General features: G+C 39.0%; 1 protein-coding gene across 2 annotated transcripts in view; it reads right to left on the reverse strand.

Annotated features, from left to right (window-relative positions):
- Positions 1 to 20,227, reverse strand: part of PIK3C2A (phosphatidylinositol-4-phosphate 3-kinase catalytic subunit type 2 alpha) — a 125,979-nt gene that overhangs the window by 83,433 nt on the left and 22,319 nt on the right. Inside the window, exon 2 of one of the 2 annotated variants that reach the window (XM_047877140.1) lies at positions 13,766 to 14,790. In XM_047877140.1, the coding sequence (XP_047733096.1) occupies positions 13,766 to 14,737 (972 nt within the window). In that variant the 5' untranslated portion in view covers positions 14,738 to 14,790. Of the gene's footprint in view, positions 1 to 13,666; positions 14,791 to 20,227 lie in introns of both variants that reach the window. The other variant, XM_047877139.1, reaches the window with a different exon arrangement.

A 20,227-nucleotide genomic window follows, 5' to 3' on the forward strand; every position in this document is an offset into this window, starting at 1 on the left:
ATCTCATCCAGAAACACCCTTACAGACAAACACAGATTAATGTTTGATGGCTGGATAGTGAATATGGTCACCAGATTGGCAATTAGTATTCATTTTACCAGAAACAAGTTTCTGCAATATGATAAAAATAAGAGAAGATGGTGAGAGACTGGAAAGGCAGTAAGTACAAATTCTTCTTTAAAGAGTAATGGTAGAAAATACTCTGGGGAGACAGGAACAAGAAAAGGGGAAAGAGTTAAGTTTTGGAAAATGGAAGGAATGTCTCTTACATCCAAACCAGAAAGAAGAGGCAAATCTGAGGTTGGCAAGTCCATACAAAGAAAGGTCTTGGGGCACCTGGGTGGCTCAGTCGGTTAAGCGTCGGACTCTTGGTTTCAACTCAGGTTTCACGGTTCATGGTTTCGAGCCCTGCATCAGGATCCATGCTGACATCATGGAGCCCACTTAGGATCCTCTCTCTCCCTCCCTCCCTGCCCCTCCCCCATTCGCACATGTGTGAACTCTCTCTCTCTCTCTCTCTCAAAATAAATAAATAAATACATACATACATACATACATACAAACTTTAGGAGCCCCTAGGTGGCTCAGTTCATTAAGCATTTGACTTCAGCTCAGGTCATGATCTCATGGTTCAAGCTCCACATCAGGTTCTCTGCTGTCAACACAAAGTCTGTTTCGGATCTTCTGTCATGCTCTCCCCTCTGCCCCTACCCCACTGGTTCTCTACACGCTCCCAAAATAAATAAACAAACTTAAAAAAAAAAAAAAAAAACTTAAAAAGAATTTAAAAATGATCTTGACCTCAGTATTTAAAAAAAAACAAAAAAAGTTAGTGAGGTCATCTACCAGAGGAGGTAGAATGGGTGGATTAAGGAAAGTGATGGAGGTTTGAAATAATTCACAAAACTGTCAGTGCATACTTTGTAAAGCAGTTATAAAAATATAGGAAAGCTTTACACCTACACAAATGCAAGGTTCATGCTTTATTGTCCCAGAAATTAGACTGAACGCACAAATTTCCAATAAATGTACTTTACCATTAAAGATATATGTGGGTGTGGGTGTGGGTGTGTGTGTGTGGGTGTGTGTGTATACACGCACACCCACACCCACACACCCACCCACATATATATGTCAGTTACTATTCAGAACAAAGTTAATCACTTTCTTATTTGAATTTTTACAAAATTTTACAGAGTCTTCAGTAAGCTATTCAAATATTGTATTACCTTCAGCTAGACAATGAAAAATCACATCTTGTTCAAGTTTCCCTCATTTAAAAAAATTTTTTTGATGTTTATTTATATTTCAAAGAGAGAGAGAAACAGAGCACAAGCAAGGGAAGGCCAGAGAGAGAGGGAGACAGAATCCAAAGCGGGCTCCAGGCTCCAGGCTATCAGCACAGAGCCAGACGCAGGGCTCGAATTCATGAACCACGAGATCATGACCTGAGCCAAGTCGGACACTTGACCGACTGAGCCCCTCAGGTGCCCCATCAAGTTTCCCTCTTCTTTAAAATTAATGATAGACATTCTGCCAATGAAGATATGTATGTTTATAATGTTAATACAATTAACTTTTAAAAAGAGCCAATATCCACAATATCCACAGAACTTTGCAAAACAAGTTCCATGAAAATAATTTGACTAAAATCTCTGCAATCTGTTCAAAGTAGCTAAATTTATAGCTATTAGTCTGATTTAAACTTAAGTTGTCATAAAACAGTTTTAAATACCATGCTGCCTTTTCCTGGTACTGGTCACAAAAAATTTGAACTAAAGTATTTAGATTATTATTAACAAAAGACACTAGAAGGAAACAGGAAGTAAGCTTGCTGAGTAAGAAGAAAAACACCCTTCTGAGTTTTTACCACAAAGCATAAAATTCTTACAGGAAATGAATACTTGAGCATGTAAAGTAATTATAAAGAACAGGCACTGCAATCTTACTTCCAAATAAAAGATATGAATCTTAGAGAAAAGTTTTTAAATAAAATGGTGTGTGAAAGATTAAAAGCTCCATGCCTGTTTGTGCCACAGACTTCCAAAGTCAGTCTATTATTACTGCTCTGTTCACCTGCTCCTTTTGGCTTAAATCAAATCAAACTTTATCTTCATGGACACAAACAAAATGATGAAATCTTAGTGTTAATACACGGGCTTAGAACTTTCCTTTGAATATAAAAATTATTTTATAGCATTTGTAATAAGTGCACACCAAACCTCTGATTGAAGACTTCAGATAATAGTGCACTGAACTGAGAACCTGAGAGGAACCATCATTATTAAATGGTTATTTGTAAGCTCTATTATCAATATTTAACTATAAAGTCAGCCTCCTTTAATTTTCTTTCTTTTTAAAAAACAATTTTTTTTAATGTTTGTTTATTTTTGAGACAGAGAAAGACAGAGCATGAACAGGAGAGGGTCAGAGAGAGGGAGACACAGCAGAATCTGAAGCAGGCTCCAGGCTCCGAGCTGTCAGCACAGAGTCTGACGCGGGGCTCGAACTCACAGACCGTGAAATCATTACCTGAGCTGAAGTCAGACACTTAACCAACTAAGCCACCCAGGCACCCCTTTTAATTGTCTTTCTAGTTGGTCCTTGGTTCTACCTTCTGGGACAATGGACTTTTTTTTTTAAGTTTATTTACTTATTTTGGGAGAGAAAGAGAGAATAAGCAGGGGAGGAAGAAAGAGAGAGAGAGAGAGAGAGAGAGAGAGAGAGAGAGAGAGAGAATGAGAATCCAAAGCAGGCTCTGCACTGTTAGTGCACAACCCAATAGGGGGCTCAAATCCATGAACCGTGAGATCATGACCTGAGCAGAAATCAAGAGTTGGACGCTTAACTGACTAAGCCACCCAGGCACACCTGAAACAATGGATGTTAAAATTAAGTTACTAAATTGAATTTCTCAATTTACATTGAAAAATATAAACAGGATTTGCTTAATTTTAACCTTTCCATACAGTTAAGGTAAAGCTATTCTGTATTTCAACTTTCAGCACTTGCTACCACTAGTCTGTTAAAATTCAGCACAAAGTACTACTTAATGTAACACAATGGTAACATACTTAATATATTGAAATTTTTAGTACATTTCATCTTTTTTTCTTTTTACAGGAATACTATGATTTTCAGTTATTCCACTTGATGAATTGGTTTGAGGAACTATGTCCAAAATACAAAACTTTAAAAGAAAGAAAGAAAAAAAAGTCCACTTTCTCTTACATGGGAACTTTCCAAACTTTAAATATTATTCCTGAAAGGAATCTCAGAAATCATTTAGTCTAACTAATGAGGGACAGAAGCAGAAAAATGGTCACCTTTTCTAGACCCTAGTCCAGAAAGCTAAGGGTCAAATACATGCTGGTTGCTACACACAAGGGTCTCATGACTGACTGTAAATCTCACCAATAGTTAATATTGAATTGAATTGAATGATAAGCACCAGAGAAATGTTATAAAAGTAGTTTTACTAGTAGAAATTCTATGATCTAATACTCCCTGCATGTCCCCTCTCCCTTGAGCACACAGCATATCACCACCAGCTTCATACAACAAAAAGTACAGCTCTTTCTGTCTACAGGTCCTGTCCCCATGCTACTTAATAAACTTGCTAAATTGCATCATAAAATGTCTCAAGAATTCTTGGACTGTTGTGTGCAAGGATGTCCTAACATTTTTGATGGCCCGTACAGGACAACACAGTGAATCCAAGAGCACTGGTACAACCTGAGAAGTCGTCTTTACTCCTAGTCTTTGTTTCCCATCTGTTCTTTTTCTTTTTCAGGGATGTCCTGAATAGTATGACCCTTCAGAACATGTCTTGCCAGAGTGCTTAGGAGAGAACCTCTTGCTTGTGGCTATACTACGGGAAGGGACAAACTCTTGTCGCCCAGCTGGGCACCAGTACTTTGGCCATAATGGCATTGGGCTCAGAAATCAGGCTTTCCCTGTTTTACCTTTTCTTTTAATACTTGTATTCTTCCTAGGCATGGGACAGCCATATATGTCGTTAGGATAGCCACCGATCTCAAGATTCCCATGTAAGGTTTCCTTCTAAACCTGATGTAATCCCTTGATAAGCATAAAATCCAAGATATATCTAATCGAGTGCTTCCAGAAAGGGATCAGTGGAGCACTCACCCAATGGAGGATCACTCCCTTGGGACTGGATTATGGCTAAAGCTCATGTGAAAGTTTCCCAGATTAGGCAGGAGTTCCATATTTTCATTTTATCATGTCTTTCATTTGTCCTTCCCCATGGACTGTTTGGCGTTTTCAGTCCTGCCCTCAGATTGAAAGTACTTCTAACTTAGATATAGGACACATAACATGATATAAAATAGCTGCCCCATATTAACAAAGGCCAAGACCTCTACTCCATCCATTGATACTAGATCTAGATGCTAACAAAGGTATTATTATTGGTTGCCAAATATATCAACTCTTTCAAAATGGAAAGAGGCAGCCCCAATCTCTCCAGCATTTCTATCCATTCACTGTCACCTACTGTAGCCTAGGATGCAGCAGGGAAGTGAAGAAAGGTCCAACAACGCTTCAAGTGGCACAAAGGTGTCAGAGTGGCTGAGAATGAGGGATACTTCCCGCCACTCTGAACCCCAGGAACCTTTGGCAATATTCCTGATGGGATGCCATTTGGAAGCCAAGGGGGATTTTGGTAATGGACTCTTAGTTAATGTACTCTCTTCTTTTATAGGAATTAAATATGGGACCAACTTCCTCAACCCCAAAGGATACCCCTTTGGGCTGTCTCCTAGCACACTGGAGTCAATTTAGACAAAAGGATTAAAAAAAATTTTTTTTTTTAATATTTATATTTGAGAGAGAGAGAGAGGGAGAGAGAGAGAGAGAGAGAGAGAGAGAGAGAGATGAGTGAGCAGGGGAGGGGCAGAGGAAGACAAAGACAGAATCTAAAGCCGACTCCAGGCTCTGAGCTGTCAGCACAGAGCCAGCCTTAAGGCTTGAACTCACAAGCCTTGAGATCATGACCTAGCCAAAGTCATATGCCTAATCAACTGAGCCACCCAGGTGCCCCTAGACAAAAGGATTTAAAGAAGTACTTCATCTTCTTCTGTAATAATGCCTGGCCTCAATATTCTCAGGAGGATGATGAAAAATGGCCCATTAACAGGTCCTTAAACTTTAATACTATTTATCAATTAGACCTTTTATGCAGGCATCATGGGAAATGGACTGAAGGGCCCTACATCCAGACCTTGATGACACTGAGTCAGGATCCTAATCTAAGAGAGATTTGTAGGATGTGCCTGGTAAGATTCCAGGCCCCCACACCTTTAGAGGTTTTATTTTATTTTGAATGTTTATTTATTTTGAGAGCAAGTGGGGGACGGGCAGAAAGAGTGGGAAAGAGAGAGAATCCCAAGCAGGCTTCATGCTGACAGCGCAGAAACCAACTCGGGGCTTGATCTCATGAACCCTGAGATCATGACGTGAGCCGAAATCACGAGTTGGACACTTAACCAACTGAGCCACCCAGGCGCCCCTAGATATTTAAATGATGATTGTTTAAATAGACCATCCAAGGGGCACTTGGGTGGCTCAGTCAGTTAAGCATCTGACTCTTGATTTGGGCTCAGGTCATGATCTCACAGTTTGTGGGTTCGAGACCCACAGAGGACTCCACACTGACAGTGTGAAGCCTGCTTGGGATCCTCTCTCTTCCCCTCTCTCTCTCTGCCCCTCCCCCCCATACACTCTCAAAAATAAATAGACTTTTAAAAAATGCAGAACACAATGTGCCAACTACAGTTAAAAAAATAAATATATAACACACAGTTAAATCTAAAAATAAATAAATAGATAAATAAATAAATAAAATAGACCACTCAATCAAAGAAACCAATTGAGTCAGACAAATCAATCAGCAGAAGAAAAAGTCACAATAAGCCCACATGCGAGCCCAGACCCTTAGTAACTCCCCCTCCATATAAACCTTTGGGGCCTTCTGCTCCAAGCCCAGTGGGATGTACTAGAAGTAGAACATCATACCTATCAAACACTCAGACTAAGGCAGGACTGTATCCACTTTGGGAAGCAGCAAACAGGGAAATGGGCACAATTAAGGTACATGTCCCATTTTCTATGTCAGATCTGGCACAAATAAAACAACTAGGATGATACTCAGAGGATCCATGTAAGTTTATAGATGTATTTCACCAGGTGTCTCTACTATTTGATTTATCCTGTCAGGGTATCTATATTATTCTAATGCACTGTTGTACCCCAGAAGAAAAGGCCTAAATTTGGGCTGGGACACAAGAATTTGCAGATAAGCTGGTGACCAGGGATAGAAATCATTATCTAGTAGGAGGAGACACTCACTGTTCCTAATGCCGAGCCTCACTGGAACTACCAAAAGGACAGACCTGACAGGGGAAGATGAGACCATATGGTCATGTGTTTACTGGAGGGAATGAAAAGAGGATTTTCTAAACCTGTCAATTTTGATAAAATTAAGGAAGTAACCCAGGCAAATGATGAAAATCCAGGGGCGCCTGGGTAGCGCAGTCGGTTAAGCGTCCGACTTCAGCCAGGTCACAATCTCGCGGTCCGTGAGTTTGAGCCCCACGTCAGGCTCTGGGCTGATGGCTCAGAGCCTGGAGCCTGTTTCCGATTCTGTGTCTCCCTCTCTCTCTGCCCCTCCCCCGTTCATGCTCTGTCTCTCTCTGTCCCAAAAATAAATAAACGTTGAAAAAAAAAAAAAAAGATGAAAATCCAGCCTTATTTTAGGGGTTTTTAATAGAATAAATTGGTAAATATATAAATTTAGACTCAGCCACACCAGAAAGGCTGGTTATCCTAAATAGGCATTTTATAAGCCAGTCAGCACCAGACATTCACCACAAATTGGCAAAAATGGCCCTAGGTCCTCAAACTTCAACCCAGTGGAACAACCTGAAGAGAGCATGACAAGGCCCTGAGATTGATCTGGCTCCCCTGAACATAATGATGGCTGAGCTCCATGTTACCCTGGATGTGGGAGTAAGTTAAATTCATTGATTTTCTTATTGATACAGAAGCCACTCACTCTGTCCTTATTTAGCACTCCAGTGCGACCTGTCTTTCTAAAATTACTAGAATAGAAGGAGAACTTAAATCATGCTTACAAACTTTTCTTGTAACTTGTAAACATAGAGACCAAGTAATTACCCATTCTTTTCTGGTTCTGCCTTCCTGTCCCACTCCCCTACTGGGAAGGGACCTCATGTTTAAGTTGGGAAGCCAGTTCAAACTAACTAGACAGGAGGATGGTCTCCTCTCTAAGGGCTGAAGAAAAACTGGACATCCACCTGGAATTCCCCCTAACATTTGGGAACATGTAGATCCCCAAATTTGGAATTATGATATCCCAGGGAAGGCAATAGTCCATCCCATCAAAACAGCTCTAAAGGATCTTGCTATTATTGCACACAGAAAACAATATCCTCTTAAGACAGAAGTCAGGGCTGGAATCTAACCACTCATAGATAAATTTCTTACAAATGAAATTCTTAAACCTTGCCAGTCCCCTTATAATACTCCCATTTTGCCTGTTAAGCCTAATGGAGAGGGGTGCCTGGCTGGCCCAGTTGGTGGAGCACACAACTCTTAAACTTAGGGTTGTAAATTTGAGTGCCACGTTGGGTGCAGAGATTAAAAATAAAACGTTTAGGGGCGCCTGGGTGGCTTAGTCGGTTGAGTGTCTGACTTCGGCTTAGGTCGCGATCTCACGGTCTGTGAGTTCGAGCCCCGCGTCGGGCTCTGTGCTGACAGCTCAGAGCCTGGAGCCTGCTTCGGATTCTGTGTCTCCCTCTCTCTCTGCCCCTCCCCTGCTCATGCTGTCTCTCTCTCTGTCAAAAATAAAAAAAACATTAAAAAAAATTAAAAATAAAATGTTTAAGGGGCACCTGGGTTGCTCAGTTGGTTAAATGTCCAACTCTTGATTTTGGCTAGATCATGATCTCATGGTTTGTGAGATGGGGTCTTGCGTCAGGCTCTGTGCTGACAGTATGGAGCCTGCTTGGGATTCTCTCTTGCTCTCTGCTCCTCCCCCCTCCCCCACACCCTCTCAAAATGAATAAACATTTTTAAAAATGTTTGTTTGTTTTTTTAAATAGAAACCTAATGGCCAGTACAGAATGGTACAAGACCTCAGAGTAATAAATGAAGCTATAGTCTTATTCACCCTAGAGTGACAAACCCTTATACTGTACTGACTCAAACTTCAGGCAATACAGAAAGGTGTATGGCTTACAGTGCTTGATTTAAAGCATTTCTCCTTTTGTATCCCCTTAAGTGAAGAGGTCCAGCCTCTACTGACCTTTGAATTGACTCCAGTAGGAAAACATCAAGCATGCCAGCTTACATGGACAGTCCTACCACAGGGATTTAGACAAGAGTCCCCATTTGTCTGGCAACACACTCAGCAGAGAGTTTAGAGACCTTACACTGCCTCAGGGAATAACAGTACAATACGTGGATGATATTTTAATATGAAGCTCCATGAAAGAGGTCTCAGACAATAATTCTATTGTTGTACTAAACTTTCTTAGAGAAACAGGATACCAAGAACAGTCTAAAAAGGCTCAAACTTCTAAACAGAAATATGGGATATGAATTAACTACTGGATAGCATTCCCTGCCAATCGAGAGAAAAAGAGCTATAATAGAATTGGAACCTCCTGTCACATAAAACCAACTCCAAACCTTTACAGGAATACCTAGATTTTGCCACCTACAGATCCCAGAGTTTGGAGTCCTAGCCAAATTTCTATATGAAGCCACTAGAGGACCAGATAAAGAGCCTTCAAAATGGGATAAAGAACAACAGGGGATCTTTCAACAACTAAAAATTAAACTACCCTCTACTAGCTCTACCTCTACCAAACTTAGAAAAGCCATTTATTTACTCTATTCCTTGCTGAAAAAAGAAGCCACGCCTTAGCCCCTAACATGAAAACTAGGGCATTAATTGAAACCTGCAGGATATTTTTCCAAATCCATTGACAATGTAGCCCAAGGATGGCCACCTTGCCTTTAGGAGCAGTAGCAGCTACTGCACTACCAGTAGAAGCATCTAAACTTCCAAAGGGAAAGCTATTGACTGTGACAACCTCTCATCAGGTTCAAAGAATTTCAGAAACTAAAGGTCATCAATGGATGACAGGGGATAACTAAATATCAAGTTATACTTTTATCCTCCCCTGACACTGTTCTCAAAACCTGTCAAACCCTAAATCTGGCATCTGTCATACCTGGACCAGACTATGCTATTATGTTTGAATATGACTAGAACTAGTCTATTCCACCATCCAGATCTAGCAATAGGTAACACCGATAGTTGGTTTCCATACAGTAGTTTTATAGAAAGAAGACAAAGAAAGGCTGGCTATGCAAATATTAGTTTAATGAAAACTACTGAGGCCATTACTGATCAACGCTTCAGCTCAAAATGTCATACAGCACAAGAAGGCCCTTGATAAATACACAAATAAGGCCTTAAATGACTCTGAAAATAGCATTACATTATTAAATGTTGAAATGACCCATATGCGTAAAGCAGTTCTACAAAATAGAATGGCATTAGATGTCTTAACAGCAGATGGTACTATGACAAATATTAAAAATAAGGAGGAAAAGATGTATGCAGGGAGCAATGAAAGAAAGGCATGTGGGTATCACAGCCCTGTCCTCACCAAAGGAAAGGGTGGAGAAAATATCAGTAGAACTGTAAGTGACCAGTCTAAAGACGGAAAAAAGGAAAGAAAAGGAAGCAGGATTTTGTAGCAAAAGCAACTTAAGTTGTGAAGAAACGGTTTCCAGGGTACTTAATTTTTGTTTTGCTATTTGTCTTGTCACCTTCCCAATTTCACAGGCTTCTGAAATACAGAGAAACTAACTTTAAAGTCATCTAGTCAAAAGGTTCCAAATGCTAGTCCAAGGGAGCAGGTTAGCTGCATCAAAATCACTTAAAGAAGGAAAAAAAAAATGTTTTTAAGTCATCTTTTCCCTCAAATTCCAAAATCTCACCACTTATTCCCACCCCCAAACACACAATATCAGGACTGAAGAAGCCTAAACTCCTCTTCAGGGCACAGTGACATACAACTAAGTTCGGGAAGCCAATTATTTAACCCATGTTTGACAGGGAACTTATTACTTCCAAAATAGCATGTTCTATCACTAAAGGGATGGAGTGGGGGAAGTGATTTTAGAGTCATATCATGGGTCTGAACATCAGCTTTTCTTCTTACAAATAGTTCTGTGGTCTTCTTCCTAACCTCTAATGTATTGTGGAAATTTTCAGACATACAAAAGTAGAAAAAATAATATAATGAACACCCATGTATCCATCACAGCTTCAATAATTATCAACATATAGCCAATCTTGTTGCATATAGAAGCACCTATCCCCAGCTCTTCCTTCTATTAAAACTATAATTTATTACATTTCATTTACAAATTCTTCAGTATACATCTCTAAAATACAAGAGCTCATTTAACTTACAATACCATTATTATATGAAAAAATTAAGAATTCCTAAATTTCTTCACATTTCCTCAATTGTAAAATAGGTATGGGTTGCTCTGTCCTCATAGGATTCTTAGGAACTCTCTACTGTCTCAGTGACCATTATAAGAAAAGAAAAAAAAGTTCAGTTTGAATATCTACACATAGATAAAAAGAATGCAGCTCTCAGGTTCTGAGTTCTGATCCAGGATCACTGGACAGTAAATAACTCCAGTTGATCCAGAAACCTCAACTTATCTAATATAATAACCACAATTCACCTAAAATGGTAATCTCAGCTCACTTGGAATAATGTTTCCCTTAGTGGATAAATGACTTTTTGACGCTGAGAAAATTAGAATTTGAGACACACAGATATAAAATAAACCAGTCATTTATAAATATTTGATCAAATTCAAGATAGTCTATGTATTGTGGTCACAATGCATATATTGTAAAGATGTGAATACATACATACAAAAGTGTGATGCAAGGAGCAGGAGTATTTAAAAGTGACCTGGATGGGTTGTGTGGACAGTCAGGGACTCTCTCTTCTACCAATGGGAGGACTGAGCCTACACTTAGCTCCCTATAGGACCAGGTGCTGCCTTTTTTCTGATAGCAAAAACTGCAAATTTCCATAGCTCCTGAGATTTCCAATTTCTAGGCAGTTGCCCTTCCCAAACAACTCCTGAAACAGCTGATTTCCCTAATCCAGACTGCACAGTGTCAGACACCATCCCCTCATGCTGTCATGCTTTGCCTATAAAAAGGAGACCCATGTTTGGGGAGGGATCTCTCCATTGGAACACTGATTCAAATGTGAATCCAGCAGTGGTCTGGCCTGAGCAGGATGGATCAGGTGAACTAGTGCCTTTAATATATTTTTTAATTAAGGTAAAATTCACAGAACATAAAATTCACTGGCTTTCAATACATTCACAATGCTATGTGGTCATCACCACTATGGTAAGAAGACTGAAATGGTCTAATTCTAGAGCATTTTCATCATCCTCCCCAAAACCCCAGTAACAATTAAACAATCATTCCCATTCTTTCCTTCCCTGACCCCTGGAAAACACTGATCTGCTTTCTTTCTCTATGGATTTGCCATTTCTGGACATATATAAAATGAATCATACAAAACATGGTCTTTTGTGCCTGGCTTCTTTCATTTATGTTTTTAAAGTTCATCCATGTTGTAACATATATCAGGACTTCACTTTTTTGTGGGTAATATTCCACTGTATGAACATACCACTTTGGTTTACCCATTCATCAGTTGATGAGGTATTTGGGTTGTTTCTACTTTGGAGCTATTATGAGTAAAGCTGCTATGAACAATCCAATTTTTAGAACGAGCAAATGACTTAAACAGACATTTTCTCCAAAAAAGATAAATGGCTAATTAAGCACATGAAAAGATACTCATCATCATTAGTCATCAGGAAATGTAAATCAAAACCATAGTGATACTGTTTCACATCCATCAGGATGGCGATAATCCAGAAAATGGAAAATAACAAGTGTTGGCAAGGATATGGAGAAACTAGAACTCTCACACATTGCTGATAGGATGTAAAATGGTGCAGCCACTATGGGAAAGTTGAGTAGTGCCTCAGAAAGCTAAATATACAATTATCAGTTCTTTTTGGTATATTTCCCCCACCCCATCTTCTTTTTTGTTTTTGGTTTGTTTGGTTTTTTTTTGGTGGATGACTCATGGCTTAGTTTCTCCATCTCCTTTTAAATACTTTAGCAAATGACTGTTATTTTGGTTTGTTTTTTTTTTTTAATGTTTATTTATTTTTGAGAGAACACAAGCAGGGGATGGACAGAGAGAGGGGGACAAAGGATCTGAGGCAGGCTCTGCATTGGGGAGAAAGCCCAATGTGGGGCTCGAACTCAAAGCATGAGATCATGACCTGAGCTAAAGTCAGACGCTCAACCGACTGAGCCATCCAAGTGCCCAATGACTGTTATTTTGTAAAAACAAAAAGAAAACCCTCAACAATACGACAGAGATATTAAGAGAAAATAATTTGATGTTATATTTAGGATATCAATTTAAAATATACAATTAACTTGTGATTTTTTAATTGAAAGTATTAAGAGATTATGTGACTAAATTTGTAAATACTGAAAAGCTTAAAATAACATATCCTTAGTGAACTGTAGTCAAAATCCACTTATAAAACATTCCATTAGTTAAGATTTTTCTCTTTTCTGATAATGTCATCCAAAAATCTCATCTGTGTTTCCAAGCCTTCTTACTACCTGCTTCTTTCTCCAAAATGGCTTTTAAAGTCGCAATTCAACATACACCCATTCAAAATCATGCAAAATTTGCTTCTCCTTCCCCAAAGGCTAGTTGATTCCCAGCACCTAAAGAGTAACTAAGTGCTTGTCTAATTAGCTGAATGATGTAATTCGCATTAAGGGGAGAATGAAACTTAAACATTCCCAAGACCCACAGATATTACAAGAGCAAAATAGAAACCTGCAATGATATACTGTATTTGGAAAGGAAAAATCTAAATCCTGCTGCCTCTCATCTGAGGGAAGACATCCTGTTCCAGCTACCCTTAACTAGTTTTTACAGATAGTAAGACAATATGAACTCAGCAACTATACCACATTTTTCATTTTAATCAATATAGGTGTGGAGAGAGAGTCCTTTAATGATTTTTATGGGGTTTCCTTCCTTTCCTTCCATTCACTTATGGTTAAAAACAAAATATATGGAAAACTTTCCATAATGGGGTTAAAAACCAAAATTACTGGTTTAACCTGGAAAATAAAAGATAATGAAGAGAAAGTAGGACCGTATATAATGAGAAGACATGAAGAGATAAAAATCATCTTAAATACCTATCAGTAACAGCCAGATCCTTGATTAGAGTTTAATTTATAATCCTAGAAAAAAATCTATTAATAGCAAGTAATTGTTCAACTGACCTAAACACATTTCATCCTTTACCGCACAATCTAAAATTCACAGCACATTTAGGAATAAAGAAAACAAAATTCAACATGAAAAAGATTTCTTTTACCTAATAAATTATGTACGCAAACATGAATTCTGTGTTATATTACTACATTTGAGAAGTTAGTAAGAAAAGACTATACCTGAGATATTTGGCCCTGGACTTTTGTAAACTGAGTTGTTCGAATATTTAAAGACAGGCTTCTTGTTACCGTTGCCCCAGAAAGAGATTTTCCATTCACCTTTCTTTCAAGGTGACAACTTGCTGGTGATCTCTCTTCAAGAAGAACAGCATCCCAAGGATCCTCTGCTAGTAAACCTGGAATATTTTTCTCTTCCTCGTGGTCTACCACTTCCACATTTTCCACCTTAGGTTTACTTAGAGGATCCAAGTCTAACCAGTCGAATTTACTTATATCTTCAGACTTTGGAGATACCTGTAAATTGTTGACTGTAGCTTTTGAATGTTTGATCTCCAAGTCAGTCCTCGCTTTTCCATTTTTTAAAAATTCTGATGTACTAGCTATTTTGTCAAACAGCTTTGCCATGTCAGGACTGACTACTGGATGATAGATAGGTAAGCTTCCTTGTGGATGAAAGGGTGTGGCAGGTGTCAAAGGATATGAAAAATATGGAGACTGTCCTGGAAAGCTTAAATATATAGGTTCTGTGGATGGAAAAGCAGGCATTCTTGGACTGAAGCCATTTTGGAATACAGTCTGTTTACTGCTGTAAGTTGACTGATAAATAGAAGGTAAAGTATATGTGGAAGGCCCTGATAACCTAGGTGGCCACTGTCCTCTCTGAATAGTAGGTCTAAGATAGACCTGTGCTGAAAACGAAGGGCTCAGAACAGGAGTAACTGGCAAGACAGGTGTTTTCCTAGTTTCGAAATTTTCATCAAGCAATAGTTTCTCAAGTTCAGCTTGCGTGAGCTTTTCTACATCAATATCTACTGCTCTTTTTTGGGTGTCAGATTCAGGAAACACCATGAGATCATAATCCTGTTTGTTATAAACTTGTGCTTTTTGTCTGGTGTTGCTTGATAACTCAAAGGCTTTCTGATTATCAGTCACTCCTCTATCCTTTTGCAGTTTTGCTAAAGCCTCTGCTTCCATCTGTAATGCTTCTTCTTTGTCCACTTCTTTTGTTCTTGTTGGTTCCAGATGTGATGAACATTGCTTAAATCCATTATTGTTGGATATCTGAGCCATGACCAAACCTCCCCTAATCTATTTTTTTCTTGTAGCTTCCAAAATAGCAAGACCTATACACAAAAATAAACATAACACTCAATTAGATTTTTTAAACACAAATTTATTTTGTTTGTAACCCACTCATATGACTTAGAATTTAAAGCCACTTACAAATAAACTATAAAATAAAATAAAATGAACAGTTGTGGGAAATCTGAGTGAAGGAACATTTTTAAAATATCTCAGGGACGCCTAGGTGGCTTAGTCAGTTAAGCGTCTGACTCTTGATTTCAGCTCAGGTTATGATCTCACAGTTGTGAGGTAGAGCCCCACATCATGCTCTGTGCTGGAAGTGCAGAGGCTGCTTGGGATTCTCAGTCTCCCCCTCTTTCTGCGCCTCTCCCACTCCCAATTGCTCTCTCTCAAAATAAATAAACTTAAAAAAATAAGATGTTCTTTGTTCTTTAAAAATAAATATCTTATATACTGCTGAGGTAAGGGATATGCTTAGACATATATAACTTTACCTCATTCCCTGACCTAACAGGAAAGCTAGCATGGTGGATGAACTCAAGAACCTTTCACTTCAGGTGTCACAATGGCTGCTGTTAACTAATGGCACTTTGGCAGGATTCTTGGCACAAAATGCCTTGTTAGTCACATACTTTCATGAGTTTGAACATGGTTTACTGTTACGCAAATAGCAAGTCGAAATGGTTTCAATCTTTGGCTATTTGTTAAATTGTTCATAAGCCAATTAGCAATAAAAGTATCCAATACCTAGTCAATAAAGTCAAGGAACTACTAACAAAACCTCATATAAGGGGCTCCTGGGTGGCTCAATTGGCTAAGCAACCAACTCTTGATTTTGGCTCAGGTCATGATCTCACGTTTCTTGAGATCGAGTTCCACATCACGCTATGCACGGGAGCCTGCTTGGGATTCTCTCTCTCCCTCTCTCTCTGCCCCGACCCTGCTCACGTGCATGTGCACTCTCACTCTCAAAATAAACATTTTTTTAAAAAGCATCATATGAAAAATTGATTAAGGGTTTATAATCTAGAACAACTGACATAACAGATCAGAATAATGAAAGTGTTAAAGCTATAAAAAACTGCAGTACTCCATTTAAAGGTTAAATTTATGGCTGAATTTGTCACACAGTTTTGACCACGCATCTATCTGATTATCTGCAGTTAAATCATTAGCTATAATACTAGAGTGCCTGACTGGCTCAGTTGGTAGAGCATGCAACTCTTGATCTCGGGGTTGTGAGTTCAAGCCCTACATTGGGCAGAGTTCAATTTAAAAAAATTATAACACTAAAATTTCTCCTTTTTCAAATTGCTAAAATATTTACTCATAAACTAGAAAAATAGTTTATTAAACTTTCTCAATGATCAGCTTGTAAAAATTTAATCTTCTACTTAAGCACAAGTAAGATTAAAATTACCCTATGAAGCAAGATGACCAATTAAAGGGTTAGTTACCTACTGTGTAAAATAAGGCACATTTCTTGCTTCTAATCATTATAATTCAGGAGTTAATTCTGGGTTCTGGAGTCACATCAGCTTGATTCATGAAGCTGTAAGTGCTTGGGCAAGTCAAACTTTTCCACATGCCTTAGTTTACTTTTAAAATGAAAAAGTATTGGGGCGCCTGGGTGGCTCAGTCGGTTAAGCGGCCGACTTCGCTCAGGTCATGATCTCGCGGTCCGTGAGTTTGAGCCCCGCGTCGGGCACTGTGCTGACAGCTCGGAGCCTGGAGCCTGTTTCGGATTCTGTGTCTCCCTCTCTCTCTGCCCCTCCCCCGTTCATGCTCTGTCTCTCTCTGTCTCAAAAATACATAAACGTTAAAAAAAAATAAATAAAATAAAATGAAAAAGTATCAAAAACGCTCAACATTAGTCATCATCAGGGAAATACAAATCAAAACTACAAGGAAATACCACCTCACACCTGTCAGAATGGCTAACATGAACAACTCAGGCAACAAGAGATGTTGGCAAATATGCGGAGAAGGAGGATCTCTTCTGCACTGTTGGTGGGAATGCAAACTGGTGCAGTCACTCTGGAAAACAATATGGAGGTTCCTCAAAAAATTAAAAATAGAACTACCCTACAACCCAGCAACTGCACTACTAGGCATTTATCCAAGGGATACAGGTATGCTGTTTCGAAGGGGCACATGCACCCCCATGTTTATAGCAGCACTATCGACAATAGCCAAAGTATGGAAAGAGCTCAAATGTCTATCGACAGATGAATGGATAAAGAAGATGTGGTATATACAATGGAGTATTATTCGGCAATCAAAAAGAATGAAATCTTGCCATTTGCAACTACATGGATGGAACTAGAGGGTATTAGGGTAAGCAAAATTAGAAAAAGACAAATACCGTATGACTTCACTCATATCAGGACTTTAAGACACAGAACAGATGAACACAGAGAAGGGAAGCACAAATAATATAAAAACAGAGGGGGGGGACAAAACAAAAGAGACTCTTAAATATGGAGAACAGAAGATTACTGGAGGGGTTGTGAGAGGGGGGATGGGCTAAATGGGTAAGGGGCACTAAGGAATCTACCCCTGAAATCATTGTTGCACTATATGCTAATTAACTTGGATGTAAATTTTAAAAATAAATAAATAATAAAATAAAATAAAATGAAAAAGTATCTAACTCTTAAATTATAAGAATTAAATGAAACAATGCAACTAAAAAGTGTTTATCACTGGCCTTAGGCAGAGGCATTAAATAAATGACATCTATTATTAATCTAATCTGATTCAAGATTTTAGTTTGAATACCTAGAAATGAGGAGAGCTCCTACTTACATCCTTTTTCTAGCACAGTGCTTGTCCATAGTATATGCGAAATAAAAGTTTAATGATAGAGGTAGGGAAACACCCCAAGTGAATTGAAACTAATGTAACACAAATGAGGGGCACCTGGGTGGCTCAGTCAGTTAAGCATCCAACTTTGGCTCAGGTCATGATCTCGCAGTTTGGAGGTTGGAGCCCTGCATCAGGCTCTGTGCTAACAGCTCAGAGGCTGGAGCCTGCTTAAGATTCTGTGTTTTCCTCCCTCCCTGCCCCTCCCCCACTCGCACTCCTGTCCCTCTCTCTCTCTCTCTCTAAAAAAAAACATTAAAAAACATTTTTTTTAATGTAACACAAATGAAAATCCTAAATGTTGAGGTAATACTAAATAAAAAATTATTAGTGACGAGGACATCAAGATATTGAAGGAAGTCACTCTTTGCAATTCTTTTATACAACTATAGTTGAACTTCTGAGGCATTTCACTGAAAATCTTTTCAAATTTTTCCCTTCTGTGGTAGAATGCAAAACTAGGCACAATGTACACTTAAAATTTGTATACTTCATTGTCCGTAAACATTTCATGTTAAGAAAAAACTATGAACAAATAGACTCCTACTAAATATACATGAAGTACTTAGACGAAAGTATTGATGTCTACAATTTACTCTGAATATATACAAAAATAATATAAATTGAGTATCTGATAGATGGATAAATACGTGATAAAGCAAGTACAGGAAAATATTAATAATACAATCTAGTTGGTAGGCATATGGGTATTCACTCTGAAATCCTTTCAACTTGGCTGCATGACTAAAAATTTTCACAAAATGTTAGATGAACAGTAAGAGGTACAAATTCCTCTGATTCCAGGATACACTCTTTATAAAGTCACTTTGCTTCTCCTCACATACAGAGGTGGGGCCTATTTCTCCACTTGATCTGAGCTGGCTCTGTGACTTGCTTTGACAGATACAATGTGAAAGAAGTGACACTGGGAGTTCTAAGTTCATAAGAGCCTAACTGCTTCAGCTCTTCCTGTTTTGAGTGCAGCCACTGCCCTGTGAATGCTCACAGAAGATTAGAGAGCACAAGGAGAAAAAGGCCCAGCCAACAGTCATCACCAACCAAAGGAGTAAAGCCACCACCTTAAGACCATCCATCCACAGTTCAAATGACCACAGTTACAATAATGACTGAAGGCAAGACCAGCAGAAGAAACCACCCAGCCTGAGTTCAAGCCAAATTGCTAACCCACAAAATCATTCTGGAATGGTTACATAGCAATAGATAACTGATCAACCTTTTCTCCTTACTTTTAGAAAGCAAGACTGTAGCCACTTACTAATTTAACAGCAAGTTTGTTTTAACTTCACAGCCACCACTACCCACCTTATTTCACGTGTCCTCAGAGAATGAACAGTTCCCTTTTCCTGCCTAACTCTAACGCCTTCTACTTATATCGTAATTCTCACTGAATTCTCCTATTTATCAGTGATTGCCTTCTTTACATTATTAATTTGCTTCTGCTCCTTTGCCATAAGAATGCTCAAGTTTTCTCCATACCGAGGTGGAAAAGAGTCTTAACATTCCTCTTTAGACTCCAATAGCTTCCATTTTAATTCTCTCCTTTCACTGCCAAACTTCTCAGATGAGTGACCTAGAAAGTCCTTTCTTATACTCATTCTGCCTTGGAAAAATCATACTTATCCTTCAGGGCCCAAATCAAATACAGCCACCTGTCTGAAGCTTTTCTTAAGTAGCTCCTATTAGAAACCATTTTTTTAGGGGCGCCTGGATGGCTCAGTCAGTTGAGCTCCTGACTTCGGCTCAGGTCATGATCTTGTGGTTTATAAGTTTGCCCACTTTGGGCTCACTGCTGTCAGCCTGTCAGTGGAAAGCCACTTTGGATCCTCTGTCCCCCTCTCTCTGCCCCTCCCCTCCTTGTACTCTCTCAAAAATAAACACTGAAAAAAAAAAACTATCTTTTTAGCTCAAATAAAATTTTTATTCATTTTTATAGACTATGCTGTTTTTGCCCCCTCAGTATCCTTTCTTCTAGTAGGCAGAAATCTGTATCTTCTTTTTTAGAACTCAGTCATCTCCCTTTTGTTCCATCTAGTTCAAATAGGGCTGGAACATCCTTACTCCCCCCTCTCCCACTCCCAACCACACCAAAGGATCCAAGTCTGGCCAAATAGACTTAATCCCAAAACTTCTGAAACTATTTAGAAAGGAAGCCCATCACTGAAGTTGCTGAACTTATGGGATGTAAGCCTGGCACTGCTGTGGCCATCTTTGCCACCACTGAAGGAGATGCTGCCTGAGAATGGACCGAAGCCAGAAAAGAGCAGAGCTATGTATGATAAGTAAAATGAAACAGATTCTGAATATTACATTAAGTGTCTGGATCCAACCCTTGTCCAAGGCTAGTCTTTTCATTTATGTAAGCCAATAAATTCCTCTTTGCTTAAGCTGGTTTAACATTACTTTCTCCAGTAACAACTAAAAACTTAACACAGAATCTATAATTTGTATGTCTACAAGGGCACCTGGGTGGCTCAGTCAGTTGAGCGACTGACTTCAGCTTAGGTCATGATCTCGTGGTCTGTGGGTTCGAGCCCCACATCAGGCTCTGTGCTGACAGCTCAGAGCCTGGAGCCTGCTTCGGATTCTGTG

Source organism: Prionailurus viverrinus, chromosome D1 (assembly GCF_022837055.1).
Source record: "Prionailurus viverrinus isolate Anna chromosome D1, UM_Priviv_1.0, whole genome shotgun sequence".
Taxonomy (NCBI): Eukaryota; Metazoa; Chordata; class Mammalia; order Carnivora; family Felidae; genus Prionailurus; species Prionailurus viverrinus.